Source organism: Trachinotus anak, unplaced genomic scaffold (genome assembly GCF_046630095.1).
Source record: "Trachinotus anak isolate AG129_WGS33_773 ecotype Australia unplaced genomic scaffold, CSIRO_AGI_Tana_v1 ptg000015l, whole genome shotgun sequence".
In the NCBI taxonomy this organism is placed as follows: Eukaryota; Metazoa; Chordata; class Actinopteri; order Carangiformes; family Carangidae; genus Trachinotus; species Trachinotus anak.
The window spans coordinates 16,811,054-16,833,146 of NW_027273866.1; the positions used below are offsets into that span (position 1 = coordinate 16,811,054).

At 39.1% G+C, this 22,093-nt stretch overlaps 1 protein-coding gene, 1 long non-coding RNA gene and 1 pseudogene across 3 annotated transcripts; 1 reads left to right on the forward strand and 2 right to left on the reverse strand.

The window, feature by feature from the left end:
* The first annotated feature begins 924 nt into the window (after positions 1–924).
* Positions 925–16,327, forward strand: coch (coagulation factor C homolog, cochlin (Limulus polyphemus)). 2 transcript variants are annotated; one of them, XM_071499121.1, is made up of 15 exons: positions 925–1,081; positions 3,108–3,149; positions 3,304–3,348; positions 5,582–5,738; positions 8,228–8,361; positions 8,923–8,994; positions 9,253–9,306; positions 9,539–9,686; positions 10,004–10,107; positions 10,746–10,972; positions 11,130–11,244; positions 11,803–11,946; positions 12,030–12,186; positions 12,463–12,557; positions 12,656–16,327. In XM_071499121.1, the coding sequence occupies exons 2-15, from the start codon at positions 3,116–3,118 to the stop codon at positions 12,826–12,828; spliced, it is 1,659 nt and encodes a 552-aa protein (XP_071355222.1). In that variant the 5' UTR covers positions 925–1,081; positions 3,108–3,115; the 3' UTR covers positions 12,829–16,327. The 2 variants fall into 2 exon arrangements, with proteins under 2 accessions (XP_071355222.1, XP_071355221.1); XM_071499120.1 differs by having other exon boundaries at positions 926–1,077.
* On the reverse strand, positions 12,100–12,747 carry LOC139633433 (uncharacterized). Its single transcript, XR_011693738.1, has 3 exons — positions 12,628–12,747; positions 12,435–12,542; positions 12,100–12,210 (listed from the first exon to the last, which is right to left on the reverse strand). It is a non-coding gene; the product is annotated as an uncharacterized lncRNA (long non-coding RNA).
* A 1,267-nt stretch (positions 16,328–17,594) lies between the features above and the next one.
* On the reverse strand, positions 17,595–19,458 carry LOC139633429 (nuclear factor 7, brain-like; annotated as a pseudogene).
* Between the last annotated feature and the right edge of the window lie 2,635 nt (positions 19,459–22,093).

Consider the following 22,093-nt stretch of genomic DNA (forward strand, 5'->3'; position numbering starts at 1 on the left):
GATAAAATGATTAAAGGTAATAATGAAACAAAAAAAAGTAAAAGAATAAATACAATAAAACTAGATGAAATTGATAAAATGAGGAATATGGGGGGAATAGAGCAAGTTTGGATTTAAAGATGTCAACACTTAGAGATGTTTGTGATCTGTGATTGTTCTACTGTTGAGTAAGGTTACATTCCAGTGCTGGAGGTTTTTGTTCTTTGTTTAATTAAAAATGTCAATGGAATTTTGAATGAGGTTTTTCTGCTCGTGGAGCAAGTTGCTATATTTATTCTTCATAACTGGAAAAGCCTGAGTATCTATCCTGAGTTAGGTTAATGACAGAGAACGCAGCATTTGAATTAATGATAACTAAACATAAAAATTCTTCTCTAGATTCAGTTTGTCTTTCACAGAAGGAGAACATGTTTCATTTAACTGCTGCTCTTGTGTCTCTTGTGTCTTTGGTTGTAGCTCAGGAAATTATTTTTCTTGAATCTATCTTTTCTCTTTGGTTTGATGTTGGTGTGACGCAGTCATGAACTGGTGCTGTCAGCTGTCAGTTTGTTAGTCTGTGCAGTTAGGTTGTGTTCTTGTTTCCATGTTTTGTATCTGGTTCATTTCTCTTTAAAAGAAAAGCCAATAAATATTTAAATAACAAGAAGTTCCAGTTTCACTTCAGCCTGGTGAAGGGTTGGGTGTAATTATGTTACTGTGAAAGTTTTATTTTAATATGGAGCTCAGAACCAGTGAGGCAATAATAAGACAGAAGACTCATCATTGTCACCATTATCAGAGGATGTTGGTGAGTCACTGTTTTCAGTCTCTGTTCGTTCCCTTTTCCTCTCTCTCAGGTCGACCTGTCACTGAAGCCCCTCCCACCTCCCCCTCTGATGTCACAGCTATAAGGTGTGTGTGTGTGTGTGTGTGTGTGTGTGTCAGAGAGAGAGAGCTTATTTAAAGGGCTGCCTCTCTCTCGCTGGGCGATCAACACCGGCTCAGCATCATCATCTTACCACCTGCTGCTGCTGCTTCCAGGGAATAAACTCTGAACAGTCTGAAGAGTTTTCCTCAGAGACGTCTGCTGAAGAACCAGTCAGTAAGATTGATCTTACTGATTTCTTTTATGCTTACTGACTGACTCACTGACTGGTTTTGTGACTGACAAACAAGGTTTTGGATTTACTGACTGATTTACAAACAAACAGAGGGACTTTACTGACTGTCTGGTTCACTAAATGCCTGATTAGTTTACTAACCAACCATTTACAGGATAACTATTTACATATTATTGGCCGACTGAATCGTTTACCAGACAGGAAACCTGTTAGCTGGTTATCTTGTGACTGGTTTGGAACTTTACTGACTGACCAATCATAGGTAAACTAGTTTACATACTGTTTACTGTTTTACGTTTGTCTGTTAACTGATCAACCAACAGGTTCACTTACCAGCTGTTTCCTTTCTACTCTTATTGCCAAATAGTTTAGTGACTGTTTTTTTACTACTGATTGTTCTGATTTTGACTTGTTAGTTGTGACTAACAGCTGGTGACAGGCTGGTTTGGAGTTTAGTTTCTGTTGGCAAAACCAGTCAACTCATTCTTTACTAGTTGACTGACCTTTTTAACTTAGCTATGTCTGATTTTCTGCCAGGTTTACTGCCTGTTTTGCTGACTGGTTTACCCATTACTAAAGTGGTGTGCTGACCTTGTAACAGTTTTACTGCCTTGTTGACTGGTTTTGTTCAGTTATCCTGTATTTTAACTTGGTTAGCAACAGATTGAATTGTGATTGATTCATTAACTGGCTGATTGGTTTACTGACTGATCAATAATTGGCTGACTGCTTTACATAGTGGTTACTAACTGGCTCTGTCTGTCTGTTAACTGGTTACCTGGCTGACTGGTTTCCTCAGATAACCACTGACTCTTAACCTGTCTACTCATTCTTTACCAAATAACTTATCATATTTAACTGTTAACTGCCTGATTCACAGACTGGTTCACTCACAGCTTGAGTCGTATGCTTTCTGGGTTTATTGCCTTGCTGACTGTTTTTTACATTAAAATCATGCCCCATGTATATAAATTATTTTACTGCCTTAACTAGTTGTTTTGTGAATACAGATTAACTGTTAACTGGGTCAAGCACTAACAGTGCCCGGTGGAAAATATTGGCTAACCTAGTGACAAATGTCAGTTCTGTTAATTGGTTTACTGACTGGTTTACCCCTTAACTAACAATGCTAGGGAGTAACTGTTGACTTAACCAGTCTGTTCACTATTTACGAGTTGACTGATGTGTTTACCACCTGGTTTGCTGACTGGGTTACTCATGAGTTGGATGTTTTTTGACTGGGTGACTGGTTAACTGCCTTGCTGTTGTTTTTGCTAACTCATTTACTGACTAGTTTGAATTGTGATTGGTTCACTGACTGATCTATAACTGTTCAAGTAATTAACTTTGTTAACTGGTTTACTGTCGGCTTGCAGACAGTGAACCAGTTTTACAAAATGATCTTGTCTCATGGATATGACTGGCTGGTTGGTTAATTGGTTTATGAATGAATTGATATCTGGTTTATTAACGAGCTGGTCAAGATTAAAATATTGGCTAATTTAGTAACTGTCAGCTATTTAGTTCATAATCATGAATCATGCAATATATGATGTGGTTTACTAACTGGTTCACTCATTGACTGGCAGGTTTAGCAACTATCAGTTTATAGTTGACAGGTTTATTGAGTGAATTTATAACTTGACCCATCTGCTAAGTTTTTACTAGCTGACTGCTCGTGTGTTACTGATTTCTTGACTGGTTTACTGACTGATGTATAGCCTATATTAGCAGTCAACCTTTAGTGACTAGCTGTTTATGGTTGACTGGTTCATTGAGTTAGCTCTTGAACCCCTACTGATTTAGTGACTTGTTAACTGGTTGTGTACTGATGAAGAGGTTAATACACAGTTTACATCCAGTAGTTTCATATGTGTGTTTACTAACTGGTTTGCTGACTGGAAATCAAAGTGCAGTCATGTATTGTGTATACAGACTGTTTATGTTCACATATAAACTTTTACTGACTCTTTTTTCACTGTAAACTGAGATCAGACTGCGTTTCAGGTGCAGAAATGTCTCTGCTGTCTGTCCTGCTGCCTCTGACAGGTACACCACTCTATTCTATTCTATTCTATTCTATTCCATCTAACTGCTTTACAGTGATGATAGTCGACTCATTTATCTGTTCTTCTTTCTTTCTTTCTTTCTTTTTTCAGTATAATGTATTTGATGACAGGTTAATGTGATCTCTCTCTTGCAGGCCTTTTCTTCTTGATCTCGTCAGCATTTGGGTCAGAATCCAGCGGTCAGTCCTGAATGTTGTGTGTCTGTCTCTCTCTCTCTTTTCACATCTTCATCTTTGTCTCTATTGTTTGTCCTGTTTTTTTGTTTGTTTGTTTTTTTAAACATGGATGTTGTATATTTGGTTAATGAGAGATACTGTTCAGTGTGCTCCGAAATACTTCTGATAAATTTATCTAAATGGATGAAAAGCAGCTGGGACTATGTGTCTGTTCTCTTGTATGTCTATCTATGTGAGGACCAATGTGAGTTTTAGCCTTTGTGGGAACATTTTTGTGAAGTGATGTCAGGTTCTCTGTCCATAGAGATGTTTGTGGGTTTGGATTTGGGTTGAGAGTAAAGATTAGAATTGATTTTAGAAAAGAGTAATGAAAATGTCTGGAGAATGGATTAGGTCAGTCAGGGTCCTCACAAGTACTGTAAAAGCTTGTGTACATTACAGTTTGTGAGGACCCTCTTTTGTATCACATTACTGATCCAGGATGTGTGTGGAAGCAGAGAAAGACAATATGATCTCAAAGACCAAAATAAAACTAAGACCAAAGACACAACACTAACAGTCCTGTGACCGCCCCCTAGAGGCTGCACTGTTCATTACATAAAAACAAAATAAAGAGAAACAAGAAACGGCTGGTCACACCTGAAAATGCCTGTAGTTGTGTGGTTGTGGCTAGTTTAATTGCAGGGTGATTATATTGTTGAGTTTATTAAATCAGCACTGTAGAAATGTAGATTATCCTTGCAGCGTGCACATTATAGGCTGGCACCAGGAGTTAATCCACCCCTGTTTATCACCTGGCCTGAATTTGGGGGCATCGACTACGCCCTTGGCCATTATTGGAGACCTCGCTGTTCATTGACTCTCAGTTTTTATTTGAGTAAGTACGGTAATTTCACGTATTCAGGCCTCGAAATGTTTTCAAATAGAACAATCTGAGAGCCATAATCAAAAGTTTGCCCTGATGGTAACGTGAGTGAAAGGGTCACAGGGTCATTAAAATCTGACATGAATGTACAGGACTCAGGAAAGTTTAAATATTTGTTGAGATCATTTGTGTTTGAACCTGAGTAACTAAAATGAATTAATGTGATATAAACATTAACAGAAACACACATGTTGCTAGGATAATAATGAGGAGGTTTCCCTCTTTCCTGAGCTGCCAATGGAAAAGCTTTGTGTGTGTGCATTGCCACTTCTTCTTCTCTTCACTTTGATGAATTATTTTCAGCAGTTTTCAAACACAGTCCTTCAGTGTCTCTGGACAGATGGAGGTAACTTTAAACCTCCCTGTATGACTTGTTGTTGATCCTCAGAACTATTTTTTCCCGTGTTTATATTGAGCCTGAATCATAAAAATGTCTGAAATTTAAACTAACCACCCGTCCGTTCTCTCTAATAGATGAAACAGATGAAAAGCTCCTTTTATCCTCTGTCAGTCCTTTCAAGAGCAGATTTGTTATTCTGACTGTATTTCAATGAATTACTGACTCTCATGAATAGTATTATGTAACAATAAACTCTTTTTATGCCCCGACGTTGCTTTTTCCCAGTTTTTGACTGATTGTTTTAACTGTCAGTATATCAGTGACAAATTACATCATTACCATGGTAATAACATACTTTGTTTCTAACAATCAATTTAAGTTTTGTTGATTTTCATCACTAGAAAAGAGTTTTGGTTGTGCCTAAACAATTATAAAGAATATTTTTATTGCATTTTGTTGCAGCATAAATCTAAACAGTGGGAAATTGCAAAGCAAGACATATACTGTTGTGGGTTTTTGTTCATAGAAACAGCCTCTAAAATTTCTAGTTGCATAAGAAATAAATAGAGAGCAAATGCTTTCCTGTACAGCAACACTACATCATAAAATACATTTAAATTTATGTTTATTTCTTTTATAAAATAAATTTAAATGTATCAATATTTTATGTGTATGTCTATGAATATAAATACATTTGTTTTATAAATTTAAACAACCTATTTTAATTATTAATTTGTTTTATACATTTAAATAAGATGTTTAAAAATCACTAACATACAATGGAAGGAAGAAGAGAAAAAGAAACATATGAAAGAAGAAGGAGAAGAAGAATATGTTTGCATGTTACTGCAGTTTACATCATAAATGTTAAAAAATGTTGAAGAAATAGTTCAACAGTTTGTGAAAAGAAAATAAGAGAACATCCAAAAATGTTTCACTGTTCCTGAAATGTTGATGTTATTTTTGGTCAGTGCCCTACCCAGTCACCTGTGTGACCCGTGGAGTCGACCTGGTGGAGGACAGTGTGGTGGTGTTATGTCCCCCATACTGCACCCAGTGGAGGTTGTCGGTGTTCGGGACGGGAACCTACGCTTCCATCTCCTCGGTCTGTGGAGCTGCTGTGCACAGGTTGGTCTCAGTTTGAAACCCGACTGCCTCCCTGTCTTTCTGTCTGTCTTTGGTTTGTGTTTGATATTTTTAAATGAGGCATAAACTGGAAAAAAAAATCATTGGGGTTAAGAGGTTGTTGATCTAAAGTGTCAGTCACACTCATGTCTGCATACATCTGAGCAGAGCACGTGCATGTGCACACTCATACTCCAACAGCACCCAGCCCATAACGACGATGATTTGTCAGAGGTTCCACAGGCTGTTGTCTGTCATACAAAGATGACACTGTACATTGGTTTTTATCAGTTCGACAGTAGCTTTTCTCAGCCAGATGATCAGCATCACCAGAAGTGACCAACCAATGAAATTCCAGTATCTTACAACGTGGATTTTATCCTCATAATTCTGGCTATTTTCCCAACTGGTCATGCTAACTTTAGATTCAGGAAGTGAGAACTCAGCAGCGCAAGCATCCTTCAACTTCAGCCTTTTAACCTTTAATTTCACATTAATCATTTAGCAAATTGCTCTGTGTGTAGATCGCTCCCCCACTTGTTAACCCTAGATTAACAATTATAGCAACAACAGTTAATCTAGGTGTGAGTTACTACGTTTGCTTTCAATGTAAAACTGAGGTTTATTTGAAGGGAAGGTTGCTGTAAGTGAACATGACCTGTAGTCAGTTCACAGAAACGACAGAACAGAAGAGCCAGGTTGGAAAATACTAAATGTTTCTGTTCGATGTCACAGAAAAGCAGCAATCAAGCATTTTCAAAGTTCATCACAATAAAGCCATCCAATCAAAGCAGGCGCCACTTCATGCTGATTGGCTGAAACTGACCTTGTGATACAGATTAGATGAAGCTGTGGAGAGGGCCAAGGCGGACTCAGGAGTGTTTCTGGTGTGCTGGGTGTGGATTTACTCACACGTGGACACTGTTCTGCTACCGGCAGCAGCTGTAGTTGTGACATAATAATGAGCCGCGTGAGTCCTGCCGTCTGCTGGACCTCAACGAAACACCAACACCATGAGGGAATGTGCAAGAATGAAGGATTAAGCTCTCAACCCTGAATGACCTCCTCCTTCCTCTGCAGAGGGCCTCCAGGGGCCTGGGAGGAAAAACACAGGCACCAGCTCTGCTCCCTCAGGATCCTTCCTTCACTCCTCGATATCTCATCTTCCTGTCATTTGGCTATTTTTGTTTCACACACTTTTCTCTGAAGTCTGACTCTCCCCTTTAAAACCATATTGAACTTTTCCTGTTTTAAGCTCCAGGGTCAGAGACTCAAAAATGTTCAAAACTTTGTTTATTGACCTTTTGTTCATTTTACATAAACAAGACAAACATTTACAGAAAAACTCCTTCCCATCCACACTGTCCCCTGTAACACACACACACATACATTTCTGCTGCATTGGCGGTGCAAGGACACAGTGGCCTCAGTGATTCTTAAAGCTCCACACAGTCTAAAGGTAGATGTCCATGTGTTTGTGATTATAAAGCAGGTCTAGGTTCTATATTAATACTGTGAAAGTATCAAAGCCTCAGTCCACAGAGAAATGCACACAGCCTGTATTCAGAAACTGAGCCTTAAAACCAGCCGTCAGGACTTCTGGAACTTTGTGATGTCACAACAAAGCAGTCACCGCCCTCAGCCCCGCCCCAAGCCCCACCCACCTGGACCCACCATCCAAACTTACAGGATTTGGTTTCCCTGAGTGTTCACCTGAAATCTACTGTATTTTTATTGGATCACTCAGAAAACAGTCAGCCAATCAGAAGAGAAGCTCAGAACACTGAGATGGTTTTTGGTTCTTCAAACCACAAATATATCTTCTGATGGAGATCAACACTTCAGATAAAACACAGGAGAAGATAAAACATGGAGCTTTAAATGGAAGAAGTTTGGAACAACCAGGACTCCATATTGAGCTGGCCCCTGACCAAACTGAGCAGTCAGAGGAGAAGGGTCTTGGTAAGAGAAGTGACCCATAACCTGATGGTCATCCTCCAGAGAGCCTGTGTGGAGATGAAAGAAACTTGCTTTTTTACAAATGTTCCCTGAGGAGAGGCTTCGTCTGGTCACTCTACCATAAAGCCTAGATCGGTGAAGCTGCAGTGATGGTCGTCCTTCTGGAGGTTTCTCTCATCTCCACTCAGGATCTCTGGAGCTCAGCCAGAGTAATCAACTAATAATTTCAGCTCAGGAGTACTGGCTGGTGTCTGGGTGCTGAGGAAGTAATGAACCTGACGTGTACTGTGGGGGTCAACAAGGGCCGAACAGAAAATTTTTACCCTGGGGCCCCTCAGGAGGTTAATCCGGCCATGATCTTAGTGAGCACAGTGTTATTATAAAGAATAAAAATGATGGACACAATGTGTTGTGAAAAAACAGATTGATCCTGTGAAATGTTGTGTAAATGACTGATTACAGTCAGTCAGACGTCCCTTTTTTCCTGCTTTAACTTCTCTGAGTTCAGAGTTTGATGTGTCTCTGGTCCACAGGGGGGTCCTGGGTCCATCCGGAGGCCCCGTCAGGGTCCACAGGCTGCAGGGACAACACAACTACATGAGCTCCTACGCCCACGGGATCCAATCACAGGCCCTGTCCCAGTGGACCACCTCCTTCAGCCTCACCAGTAGGTGGAGCCACACTGTTGATTGGTCTGTAGCTTTCAACTAGTGGGTGGAGTTCAGTCCTAAAGGCGCTCAGAGAAATGTTAAGTTTGAACATACCACATATACAGGTGCGTCGGGGTCGTGTTTACAGCGTGATGTGTCGATCTGCTGCCCCCTAAAGGCCAAAACTCACCTAGTGCAGCTTTAAATCTTCATTTCATCTCCTCATTGTGTAAACTTTGCATTTGGTGAAGGAAGTATTCACATCGTTTGCTTAAGTAACAGTTGTAGTACTACACTGTAAAAATACTTCATTTGAAGTAAAATTCCTGCATTTGAAATTTTACTTAAGTCAAAGTACAGAAGTCCCAACTTTGCTTAAAGTATCAAAAGTAAAAGTACTCAAGTACTGAAGTACTCATGATGCCGAATGTCTCCTGTCAGTGATATTATATTATATTATATTATTGATCATTATTATTGATGTATTGATAAATAAGTGTTGTTGTTGGTCGAGGTGGCGCCAATTAACTGCTGGGTAATTTGTGTGTGTGTGTGTGTGTGTGTGTGTGTGTTACCAGAGCCTGTTAATGTTCCTTTAGAGCTGACCAGTGACACCAGTACCACAGCTCTGCCTGCAGCTGCACAACCAGGTAACTCACACAGACCACCGTGTGCTCACTGAGACAGAGACTGAGTCACCTGTTCACAGGTGAAGCGTTTAAACTGGACATGAAGCAGCAGGAAGTCTCCATGTGATCAGGTCTTTTCAGAGTAAATGTCGTGTATTTTTTTAGAGGTAGTTGTGATGTTGTTCTTTTTGTTCCAGACACAACAGGAGAGTAATGTTTGCACCTTCTCTTGTCACCTCAGCTGACCTCTGTGTGTGTTTGTGTGTGTTTGTGTTGCAGCAAAGAAAGTGCTGAAGAAGCCCCCAGTGAAAGCTCCGCATGGCGGAAATAAAGGTACAGACTGACTGAGACTTCAAAATGTGTAAAGTACAAAAGTTTGGCTAAATTACAGATTTAGTTGATTATTTATGTGAAGTCCAGCTCCTGCAGCAAACACACAGTAAAACCTTAAATGTTTGTGCTCTGCTGCTTTTTATTTTAACTTACAAATAGAAACCAGTTCATTCACAACTTCATTAGAAACACAGAGAGAAATAAGACACTGAAAATGTCAACTTGTGTGCAGACTGTCAGATGGACATCGCCATGGTGATCGACAGCAGTAACAACATCGGGCAGCGGAGGTTCAACCTGCAGAAGAACTTTGTCACCAAACTGGCCTCCATGCTGAGAGTCGGACCAACAGGACCACATGTAGGCGTGATACAGGCCAGGTCAGACACACACACACACACACACACACACACACACAAACAGCAGGGGGGGCAGCAGGACAGTACAGGATATATCAAACATGAAGGTTCACTGCACCACAGAAGAAGACAGACGTCCTGTAATCCTGTACAGGGAACTGAGATTGATTTTTAATTTTTGAATCAAGTGATGAGTATGAACCTTGAATGATGATTGATGTCAACTAATATGAATGCCATTTAAAGTTAGGTTCAAGTAAAGAATAGTGTGTGTGTGTGTGTGTGTGTGTGTGTGTGTGTGTGTGTGTGTGTGTGTGTGTGTGTGTGTGTGTGTGCAGTGATTCTCCCAGGACAGAGTTCCTACTGACCAACTACACTCAGCCTAAAGAGCTGCTGTTTGCCATCAAGGAGCTGGCCTTCCTGGGAGGAGACAGCAACACAGGTAACACACATACACACTCATGAACATGACTCAAGTCCTGCAGTCAAAGTTATACTTACTTAAATATTGGAAGAAAATCTACTTAAATTATCAAAAGTAAAGATCTTCTATATTTGTATTGGATCATTCAGAAAGCAGTCAGCCAATCAGAAGAGCCTCTCCTCTGGATCAGCTGGATCATACTGACTTACTGGTTTTTATTAAGTGTTAAAAGCTGAGGTTGTTTTATCACAAACATTAACATTAATGACATTACAGAACATTACATTAATAAAGGTGGAACATGTATAGAAATTTAAGTAAGATGGGAAGTTGAAATGAACAATGTAGAAACAGAATTAACAATTTAATTTAGAACAATTTTAAAAGATTGAATTGGAAGATAAAATAAAAATCTTATATCATCAGTCAATCATCAAGATTTTTTTATTGATTATTCTTAAAGAAATAAAAAAGTTGAATTATTTTGATTGTTGATAATTGAATCTGATCATATTAAGATAAAACAACAGTGATTTTTTTTGGCTTTCATCAACTACAGCTCCCATGAGGCTTTGATAGCTCCTTTGTTGCTAAGGCTGATGGGATATGTTGTTGCTCAGTGTGAAAATTATGTTCAAATTCCTCATGAACTGCAGGTAAAGCCATCATGCACACAGCGGAGACCTTCTTCATCCAGGAGAACGGGGGGAGGCGGGGCCACCCCCGGGTGATGGTGGTGCTGATTGACGGGTGGCCGTCTGATGACCTGGAGCAGGCGGCCAAGTTCGCACGAGATTCCGGAGTCAACGTCTTCCTGGTGTCTGTGGCCAAACCGGCACCGGAGGAGCTCGCCATGGTGCGAGACAAGGACTTCGTGAAAAAGGTTCACACTTAATTTACATCCGTCTAAAGATGTGAAGACCAACCACTGCTCCAAGTTCTGTTCTATTTTAATATATATATATATATATATATATATATATATATATATATATATATTATATAAAGACAACAGAAACCCTCCCTCTCTCCTCATGCAGGCGGTGTGTAAAGATAACGGTTTCTTCAGTTACTCCATCCCCAGCTGGTTCAGCACCACCAAACATGTCCGACCTCTCACTCAGAGACTCTGCTCGCTGGACGCCCTGCTCTGCAGTGAGACATGTCCACACCTGTTTAACAGCTGTAACACACATCACCTGTCACCTGTCTGTCCCTCATCAGGGCCGGAGCTACAGAAGACACAGAGCTCCTGTCCTCAGTATTTCCCTCTGGGGATGTAGGAACCTGAAGGGCATTTTACACAGAAGCCTTTTTAGCTTCAATGGACTTAAGCCTTTTTGTAACCCAAGAAAATATCAAAATATATACCCATACAGAAATATAATATGACATATATGTCGCTATATCATCATATGTATTGCCTATAAGGGGACATACTATTATCACATATATACATATATGAAGATATGTTTATAATATATGAAATCTCCATAGTAATTAATTCATTAGTACAGAGACGATCCACAACAGTAAAACAGTTGTTTTTATAGTTAAATCCAGATACCTAGAAGCACACAGGTCTATTGTACATAAGAGTCATTATTTTGATCATATTGTTGCTGTTCAGTTAGAAATGACAGAAATTTTCAGACAAACTGAAAGATTAATTGTTCATTAAAGTAATTTAAGTCATTATTTCTGTGTTTTTAGGTAAAACCTGCTACAATTCAGTCAACATCGGTTTCCTCATTGACGGTTCATCCAGCGTTGGTGAGGGGAACTTCCAACTGGTCCTGGACTTCCTGGCAGGAATTGCCGGCAGCTTTGACATCTCAGACGTGGGAGCTCATATTGGTCAGCGTCATGAGATGGAAATAGCAAATTAACTGAATTGTTGACGAGCTGATTGGTTGATTGACTGTGTGTTGGTAGTGCAGGTGCGGTGCAGTTCACCTACGATCAGAGGCTGGAGTTTGGCCTGTCTGACCACTCCAACAAAGAGGAGGCCATCAATGCTCTGAAGAGGATCCCCTACATGAGCGGAGGAACTGCAACCGGAGCAGCCATCAGTTACACCACCCAGAGACTGTTCAGGTAACGCCACACCTGAGAGGTCAGCTGTTGGAAGAGTTTTGTATTCTACCATTCTACCAGAAAAAGCTACAAGTTAAAGGACACTGATGATATGTCTTTGTAATGTCAACAGATCCCATGAAAAGAACCAACCAACACTGTCTTGTTACCCCAAATACTCCACAGCTGAAAATAGTCCCCTACAAATAATCTATTTCCTCCTGTTTGTTTGACAAAAACTACAGTGAGCAACTGTTGTAGGAAATTACTGAAGCTTCTGTTGTTTTCCTCCACCAGGCGGACAGGACCAGGTCGCAACTTTCTCATCGTGGTGACAGATGGTCAATCGTATGATGACGTGACGAACCCAGCGCTGGCTGCACAGACACAAGGTATCTATGTGTGTTAAAATATCAGCAGTTTGAGTTCTATTCTTTTTATGTCACATCTAATTCATCTCACCTGTTTTCTGTTGTACATCAATCATCAGGCATCACCATCTTTTCTGTGGGTGTCGCCTGGGCCCCCATGGATGACCTCAGAGCAATGTCATCAGAGCCAAAGGACAGCCACACCTTCTTCACCAGAGAGTTCAACGGCCTCGCTGACTTCATCCCTCTGCTGGTCCAGGGCATCTGCCGAGACTTCACTGAGAACAACTAAGAACTCACACAAACACACATTTGTACTTCTCCAGTTGTGTTGACAACCTTAACTCCAACCTCAATCAAACCCTGAAACTAAGTCTGACAAAATGTCCTCAGTAATCAAAATGTCCTCATAAAGATGATATATATTGTAGAGCCGCTAAAGCTAGAATCAAGTCTTAACCCTCAAACAGCCCTTTGAAGAAGTGCCAAGATGAACCGTCCTTGCTGTAGGAGTTCATACTTGTACTTTATTATTTATGAGGTCATTCACTGACATACTTTGCCGAGGACCTAAACCTAAAACCAAATATTATTACTTTGTAGAAGTGAAAAAAAAATAAGTGTCCCGATTATCCAAAATGTCCTCACTTTGCAGTACACAATCATGTCCTCACAAAGACAGAAGTACAAGAGCACACACACTGTATATATACTGTACACCTATACCCACCCAATAGTGATACATACACATAAAAACACATGTACATGAATGACACACAGCATAGAAAGATACTCATACACCAAAATGTTTTTTCTATTTAATGAAGGAGATGTTGGAAAATCATCAATAGTAAAAACCAAAATCATTCACTCTTCACTCTAATGTAAGTTGGTCAAGATTATTGCAGCTTTAATAAAGGACTCAAATTACCATTAAGTGCAATTTGTAAAACTATTAAACATAAACAGTTGTAGTACAACCTGTAAGAAAATCATTAATATCACATTAACTGAATTAATCGTATTAATTCTAATCAACCTTTACTTTTTAAACAGATGCAAACTATGAAATGAAACCCTGCTGAATCTGTTATTGACCTCAAGGTTAAAGAGAAACAAAATCCAAAAGGAGAATATCCATATCTCCCAATTACAAAATAAACTAACTGTAACTAAGATAGTTTAGTCATAATTACTACTTAATTAAACTGCAAACTAGCCCACAATTACATCATCTGTACCTCATAATGAGATCAGTGTCCTTTCAGTAGGAAATAAATATCTCGTAATTATAAGATCCATAACTCATAATTAAAATAAAACAATGTCAGAATGAGGTGTTCTGGATCTCATAATTACACAGTTTGTATGTCTTAGTTCTTTTTGACATTATGGAATAGTTTTCTAGTTATTGTGACATCCATATGTCACAATTAAGGGGTAAATATTTCATTATTATAAAATCTTCATATTGCAAGTAAATTGTTTTCTTGTAATTATGAATATGGACATAACAAGAAATCAATTTCATCATCTTTATATCACAATTACAGACATAGGATCTTCTCCAATTACTTTTTTCTTTTGGCAAATATATATTATAAAAATTTACTGAAAACTAATTTTAATTGGTTTGTTTAGTCCAAGACAGTTCATCAGCACGTTGTATGAGTGAACAGTGAATGAGTGAATGATTTTAGACTCACAGGATGTTAGTTAGCTCTCATGACTAATGAATGATTTTTATCTTGAAATGCTTCATGTGTTTGCTTAGCAGAGATGGAGGTTTTGTCTCTTTGCTGGACATTTTGGGAAATCCTCTTGTTAGTGTCTTTCTCTGTCCTTATTATCTGACTCTGGACAATACACAAATGGTTTTCTTAAAATGTTTAACTGATTCTTTAGTTTTTAATTTCTATGTTGTTTTAACAGTCTCAGCCAAAATAATTTTTATTTCAGTGCATTTTAGTTTGTTTCCTGAATCTGTCTTTAGAAGAAAAAAAAATCCTCAACTTAAACTAGAGCATGGAGGTTTATTCTTGAGCTTGGGAACATTTATCTGTAACAAAATTAAAGGTTTACCTACCAGCTTTTTCAGAGCTTTCGAATGTATGCAGCCTTCTTCAGCAAATGGAACTTGCTCAGGCGTTATCACATGACCTAAGTAAGGCACATTGGTCATGTGATAATAGGTGTTCGTTTCTGTGAGAAGTTAATATAGTAAGTAAAACTTAAGTTTAGAATATAACAGAAACTTTAAATTAATCTGCTATTAACACAACAAGAAAGTTCTACAAAATAAAATTCATCATTTTCTATTTGTATTTAATTTTTTCATATTTTTATCATAAAAAATGGGATCAATTGACAGAAATATGTTTCACTCTTTAGTCTAAGATCCATTCTTTTCTATGTTGTAATTGATGTACATTTGCCAAAGCTGTAGATTTCTCTTTTTCTTAAACTGTAATCTATAATCTTTTTTATAAGGACAGGGCCAGAGCATAGCACTGGCAGAAAACCAGACTTGGATGTTAAAATATGCAATTAAATCTTCACAGTCTGTTCATTTGAAACTTTTTCTGCTGTGTTTATTTTACAGGCAGATTCAGAGAAAACCAGTTTCACAAGGACAAAATTCCTTTGTTTTTCTATGTGGCAAATGCACAGCTGGAATCAACCGTCTTCTCTTGTTCAGACTTGAATAAAATGTGCTAAATCTGTCCATCACAAAGTTCATGTTGAATATGTTTTTTTTTATGTCAGAACAAATCAAGTGATAAAAAAGTCAAATATTTTGGATTTCCACAGAGCTCTGTATGTGTCATGGAGGGAAATAAGATAATAAATAATCAAAGATTATTTAATTTATGCTCTTCAGGTGAATTTTGTACACAAATTGATCAAACATAATTTTAAACACTTCTGTTAACATTTTAACAATTTTAAGGGTTGTAGATGATAAAGTGTTTAATTGGCAAAATCTGAAGAGTATCTGCATGTTGGCGTCCATAATCAAAACAAACTGTACCAAATCCAAGCTGCTCATTTAATAATGATAACTTTATTTGTATAGCACTTTTCTTAACATGGTAACAAAGTGCTTTTTTAAAAAAAATGAGATATGAGGGATAGTAAGAAAAACATACAAATATTAAAACCAGGTAAAAGAGATTAAATAAAACAAACACAGTAACACTGTACAGTAGATACTGTATAAAATCATACCAGTCAGTTAAAAGAGTTAAAACCACTTTGATTTAATGCAGTTTATTTTTGGACAGATATGCTGTGTGTAGATGTATGTTTGTCTGTCTGAAGAATTGTTTAACATCCCTTCAACACAAGTCGAAATGTCAACTATAGTTTAACGCTTTATGTTCTGTTCATTTAACTGTACAACTTATTAATAAATCCCAGTAATTAGGTCTTTTCCCCCATGACACATACCAGGTTCCATAGCTTTCAGTCTATAAAATTAAATTACCATCTTCTAAGATTTCTGCCTGAATGGAAAAAGACCAACGTGAATAGAAAGAATACAGAATATGTAGTTTAAAAAAGGCTCAAATTACCTTCCTGGTTCTTCAAATCTGTGATGTTTACAGGAGGAGTTCGCAGCAGCCTGTAAAACCAGATATATAAAAATGTAAAAAAAAAAAAATCTGATTATTTGTGTCTGTGTAAATTAAATCTCTGATGGGGTTGGCATGGTACAAGGCAATTCTGTCCCTTTTCTGTATTTATTACCTGTTTTTCTCGTGTTTCCCAATAAAAAACAGTTATTTTTACAGCTTGTCCACTGATGACTCCATGTCGCTGATGCTCAGACTGTCAGACAGGGAATTTTGAATTTCCCTCTGGGATCATTAAAGTTTCTATCTATCTATCTAACAAGAAACAAACAAACAGACAGACTGAAGACTAAATAAACATATATAATTTGGTAAAATTACACACATACAGAATAAAATCAGTAAATATTAGAATGTGACATCAAGCAGAGAAGAAAAAAGTAGTAAACAGGAGTCTGAGATGCTTCAAAAGCAAAAGAAAATAAATTAACTTTATGGAAATTTTTATTTTTGAAAGAATGTTCAGGACTATTAGTTAATACTACTACTGCTAGAACTACCACTGCTGCTAGTACTACCTGCTTGTGGAGAGCTATTGGAGCAGTTAATGCGATCCCCTCAGCAACATATGCCGATCTCTAATCACAGGCCACTCCTGTTCCATCGGCACATAACGTTTCCCAACAGCAGGTGCAGTCTGACAGTGATCAGCCACTGTCAGACGTCTCATCTGTTCTGTTGTTACTGATTCACTCTGAGCTAAAACAGCCTTTTGTAAAAGGCCACTGTAACCAGTCTCCATCCAGCAGCTTGAAACTGCTGCTTTGTATTAAAGTGCCCTGTGATAACTTCTGTTGTGACTTGACACTACAGATAAAAATTTACTTGATTTGACAACTCGGGTTTGGTCGTAGTGATAGTAAAACTATATGAGGTGTAATCAATATATTCATTCAGTCATTTCAACTAATGAGAAAATACCCCGAGGTCTATGCCAGTGTTGGTAGAAAATGGCTTATGCTGCTAGATCAGAGTAAAATGGGATAATCGGGGCCCTTGGTGATACATAAATGCAAGGATTACATAGGGGAGGAAGTTTCTTTGATTCTTGATTAGATAAATAAGACTATGATGAAAAATGCTGACAGCTGGGTTTGGTGGCTGTTAAATGCTGAATGTGAATGAGCAGAAAAACAGAACATGACACCAAGTCAAGACAATATTTTATTATGTTGACGAAAAACAGGAATGAATGTACATTCAGCATTTATGATGAACTGACATGTTTACACTGAAATCATCAGGATGTTGAATGAATGAAAACACATTTACACACAGAATCATCTTGGCTTCATCACATCAGAGAAAATTGTTCATATATTTGAAACTTTATCATCTGGACCAGAACTGAAAATAAAGTTTGTTGAATCTGATCAATGATCAGCTGATCAAACATGCAGTTATTGATAAACGTGTTTTTTTTTTTTTTGTTTGAACTACAGAAGAAGAAAAAGGAAATAAAAAGCAGTGAGAAGTAAAAGAGAAATAAATGAAGCTTTGGAATAATGAGGCAGCAGGAGGACAGGTGCAGTTTAACAGGTTCAATTCACTGACTTTTCCCTTTAAGAAATAAACTACATTATAATCATCCTCTTTATCTCTAACTGCTCTGTTCCACTGTCACAGAGACCTTCAGAGGAAACATCTTCACTGGGAGTTTATCATTAGTGTTAATGTATGGAAACATCTTCTCAGTGAAAGTGTGTGTGAAGGTGTGTATGTGTGTGTTAGTATCAGGATCAGAGAACGACAGTTTTCCTCTGTTCCAGTCCAGATTCACTCTGATCCTCTGGAGCTTCTTCTTCACTGGGAGAATAGCAACTGGAGCTGATGGTGACTGTGCTGAGTATTTACCTCCACAGAATCTTATTCTCCATAATCCAGACCCTATGTTGTCTCCCTTCCTCTTCACAGACTCTGCTAACACACCCAGTCCCCAGCCTGTATTGTCTCCAACCTCAACATCCCAGCTGTGAGTCCCTGAGTTAAAACCCTCAGAGCCCAGGACACAGCAGTAATAATCAAACCTCTCTGGATTGTCAGGAAGCTGCTGTTTCTCTCCTTGTCTCAAACTGGTCAGATCTCAGATCACAGGACTGTAGGAGACCATGTCCTTCATCTTGCTCCAGATGTTGAAGGTCAGGTTGCCCAGGTGTTTGGCCTGGTCTATCAGAGCTCCTGAGCCCAGCTGGGGATCATCCAGCAGGGGGCGCTGCTGGACTCTGTCCACTGCAGCCTTGTAGTTGAGCAGGAATGAGACGTCTTCAGCTCTCAGCTCGTCCTCTGTGGCTCTGACTGTGTCTGAAAGAGCTGCTATCTCTCTGCTCAGAGCCTCCATCTTCTCCTTCATCATCTGACTCTTCTGCTCCTCTTCCTCCCTCAGTGCAGCCATCCTGGCCTCCTCTTCCTCTTCTAGAAACTGGTGAAGCTTCTTAAACTGCTCCTTAATCTGCCTCTCTGTGTGTCGGGCCTGGACCTTAATGTGTTCTGCTGTTTGATCAAACTTCACTTTAACTTGTTCAAAACCCTTTAACTTCTCCTTTAAGGGCTCCAGAGTTTCCTGAAGTTCCTTCTTGTGTTGTCGAGCAGCTTCATCAATGGGTCTGAATCTCTGGTTGGTGTGTTTTTCTGAATCTCTGCAGACGAGACACACTGGCTGCTGATGGTCCAGACAGAAGAGTTTGAGTTTCTCAGAGTGGAGACAGCAGAGATCCTCCTCTGATCTGGAAGCCATTTAGTCTGTGAGTGAAGCTGAAAACACAGCAGACAGAAAGTCCAGTCAGTCATGGCTCCCCTCCCCCCTCTACTGACTTCACTGAAGGTCACTTTGACTCTGAGTCCTGGTTTTGGTCAAACTCACCTTCAGTGTGTGGAGCGTCAGCAGGTTGAAGCAGCAGTGTTGTAGTTTTCCTCTTTTCTCTCCTGTAGCTGGACTCACTCACAGGAAGTTGTTGGTTTGGTCTGAAGGTGAATCTGATCGTCTCTTCTTCACTCTGTGTCTCTTTAGTGATGAACAACAAAATGTTTCCTGGTTTGTTTCAGGTGAGGGTTCAAACTTTGTCAGATCTCCTCTGATAAAAGCTGCTGCTTCACCTGTAACACAGGTTGATTTTCATTCCCGAGTTTTGATTCATTGCTGGAAATATTTGGTGCAGCAGCTCTGATTTGTTTGTTTGTAAAAATGAATTTGTAAAGTCAGAAGAAACTAAATGTGTCACTGAAATGTGAAGTAGAAACATGAAGAGACATGAACATTGCTGCCAAAACAGATAACAGAGAAACTCAGAGTACAACGCACCCAGAGGGGGCGTGGCTTCGTTCTCTGCTCAGGACGTCATGACTCCAAAACATCTTTACATAGAAAATAGTTGTTTGCTGTTGTTTTATTGTTTAAGATCTCATTTACAGAAACTTTAACGAGCAGAACATTAAATATAAATAAGCCAGTAATTATAAAGGATAAATATACAAATGTAAAAATCATTATATATTCATACAAACAATAAAATCAACTCTATACACAAGTGAAAATATTGAAACAACAGGAAACAAACTGCTGCTGAAACTCCATCCTCCTGTGGACAACAGCAGCCTCTTGTGGCCAAATGACGCAGCTGCATCATGAAGCGACCACATGTAAAAGTGCAGGAGTTCAATGAGAACATGAGGTGTTTCTCACTGGGAGAGTCAGCAGGTTCAGCTTCAGACCTGGTGTGGACTGGACTGTAAAACCAGGAGAGATGAACTCCTCCATCCTCCTGACTGTTTGTCCTGTAACAGCAACTGTCATTCAAGGCTCTGCCACACATTTACAGGTCAGACACTAAAACACACTTTATATCATGTACGACTGCACAGACATGAAATCCTGCAAAAATCCCAAACAGAGAAAAAAAAACATGTGTGAACATCAAATTATAATGAACAACCAAGTGTTTGCATCGCACGTTACCCCAACAACAGAACAGACAAGTCAAAATTATAAAGGCAGATTTAATATGACTAACAGTGACCAATCACTGTCTAGCAGAACCTGAAACAGTATGTGCCAGTGTAACAGGAGTGGTGTACCACTAGAGACTGGTATAAACCACTCTGCCACTACTGGCATCAATTTCCACTTTTCATTCAATATATTTTTTGCCAACATCTTTATTAAAAATATATGTCTCATATTACATAGAAATCATCACCACAGACAGAACAATAATACATAAATAAAGCAGTTGGATGTCGACATTTCTCACCAGCATCACATAACCAGTTGGAGCGTAACTTGACTGAATGTTGGTTCCATTAGAGGCAGAATCGATTGCTTGTCCTTGGAATCCTGAATGCTGATTCTGAATTTTTAACTCAAATTTTGGGATCTGAATTTGGCCTGTCGAGTTTGAACAACTTAAATATACACTACCGGTCAAAAGTTTTAGAACACCCTAATTTTTCCAGTTATTTATTGCAATTCAAGTCGTGCAAGTCCAATGAATAGCTTGAAATGGTACAAAGGTAAGTACTGAACAGCCAGAGGTTAAAAAAAAAAAGGTTTGGTTACCCAAAACTGAAAAATAATGTACATTACAGAATTAAACAAAAAGGCCTTTTTCAGGGATCACGAAGTGGGTTAACAATTTAAAGCTGTTCTGCAGCAATGAAGGTTGAATCTGCCTTGAAAGCTGGTGCTACTAATTCCTACAGGTGTTCCAACTTTTCTTGACTACATACAACCCCCTCTGCATAAAAGCAGTGTTGGAACACACTGTGGTACCAGACCCTCATGAGCATCAGGTGAACAGTATTGTACTGCAGAAAGTAGTGTGTTGCTACAAAAATGGCAAGAAAAAGGCAATTAACAATGGAAGAGAGACAGACCATCATAACACTTAAAAATGTAGGTCTTTCCTACAGGGAAATTGCAAAGAAAGTCAAGGTGTCAGTGAGTACAATTTTTTCACCATCAAAAGGCACTCAGAAACTGGGGGAAACTCTGACAGGAAGCGGTCTGGCAGACCCAAAGCCACAACTCAATCAGAGAACAAGTTTCTGAGAGTTAACAGCTTGTGTGATAGGCGGCTCACAGGACAACAGCTTCAAGCACAGCTTAATAGTGGTCGTAGTAAGCAAGTCTCAGTTTCAACTGTGAAGAGAAGACTTCGAGCTGCAGGTTTGACAGGACGAGTTGCAGCAAGAAAGCCATTGCTAAGATGTCAGAATAAGACAAAGAGGCTCTCCAGGGCCATGAAACACCGCCATTGGACTACTGAAGACTGGAAGAAGGTATTATGGACTGATGAATCAAAATTTCAAATCTTCGGTTCATCACGCAGGATCTTTGTACGCTGTCGAGTAGGCGAGAGGATGGTTCCACAGTGTGTGACATCAACTGTCAAACATGGAGGAGGAAGTGTGATGGTCTGGGGCTGTTTTGCTGGATCCAGGGTCGGTGACTTGTACAGAGTGAGCGACACCCTGAACCAATACGGCTACCACAGCATTCTGCAGCGCCATGCAATACCCTCTGGTATGCGCCTAGTTGGTCAGAGGTTCATCCTACAGCAAGATAATGACCCAAAACACAAATCCAAGCTATGCCAAAACTACCTCAGGAAAAAAGAACAAGATGGTAAGCTTGAAAACATGGAGTGGCCAGTACAGTCTCCAGACTTAAACCCCATCGAGCTGGTTTGGGATGAACTGGACAGAAGAGTGAAAGCCAAGCAACCTACAAGTGCCACACATTTATGGGAACTTCTGCAACAGACTTGGGAAGACCTTTCTGAAGAATATTTGATTTCTATTGTAGAAAGAATGCCACGAGTGTGTTCAGCTGCCAAAGGGGCTACTTTGATGAGTCAAAAGTTTAGAATACATTTTGGTCTATAAATTGATTCCATGATTTCTTTTTCAACTCAAATTGCTTATTTG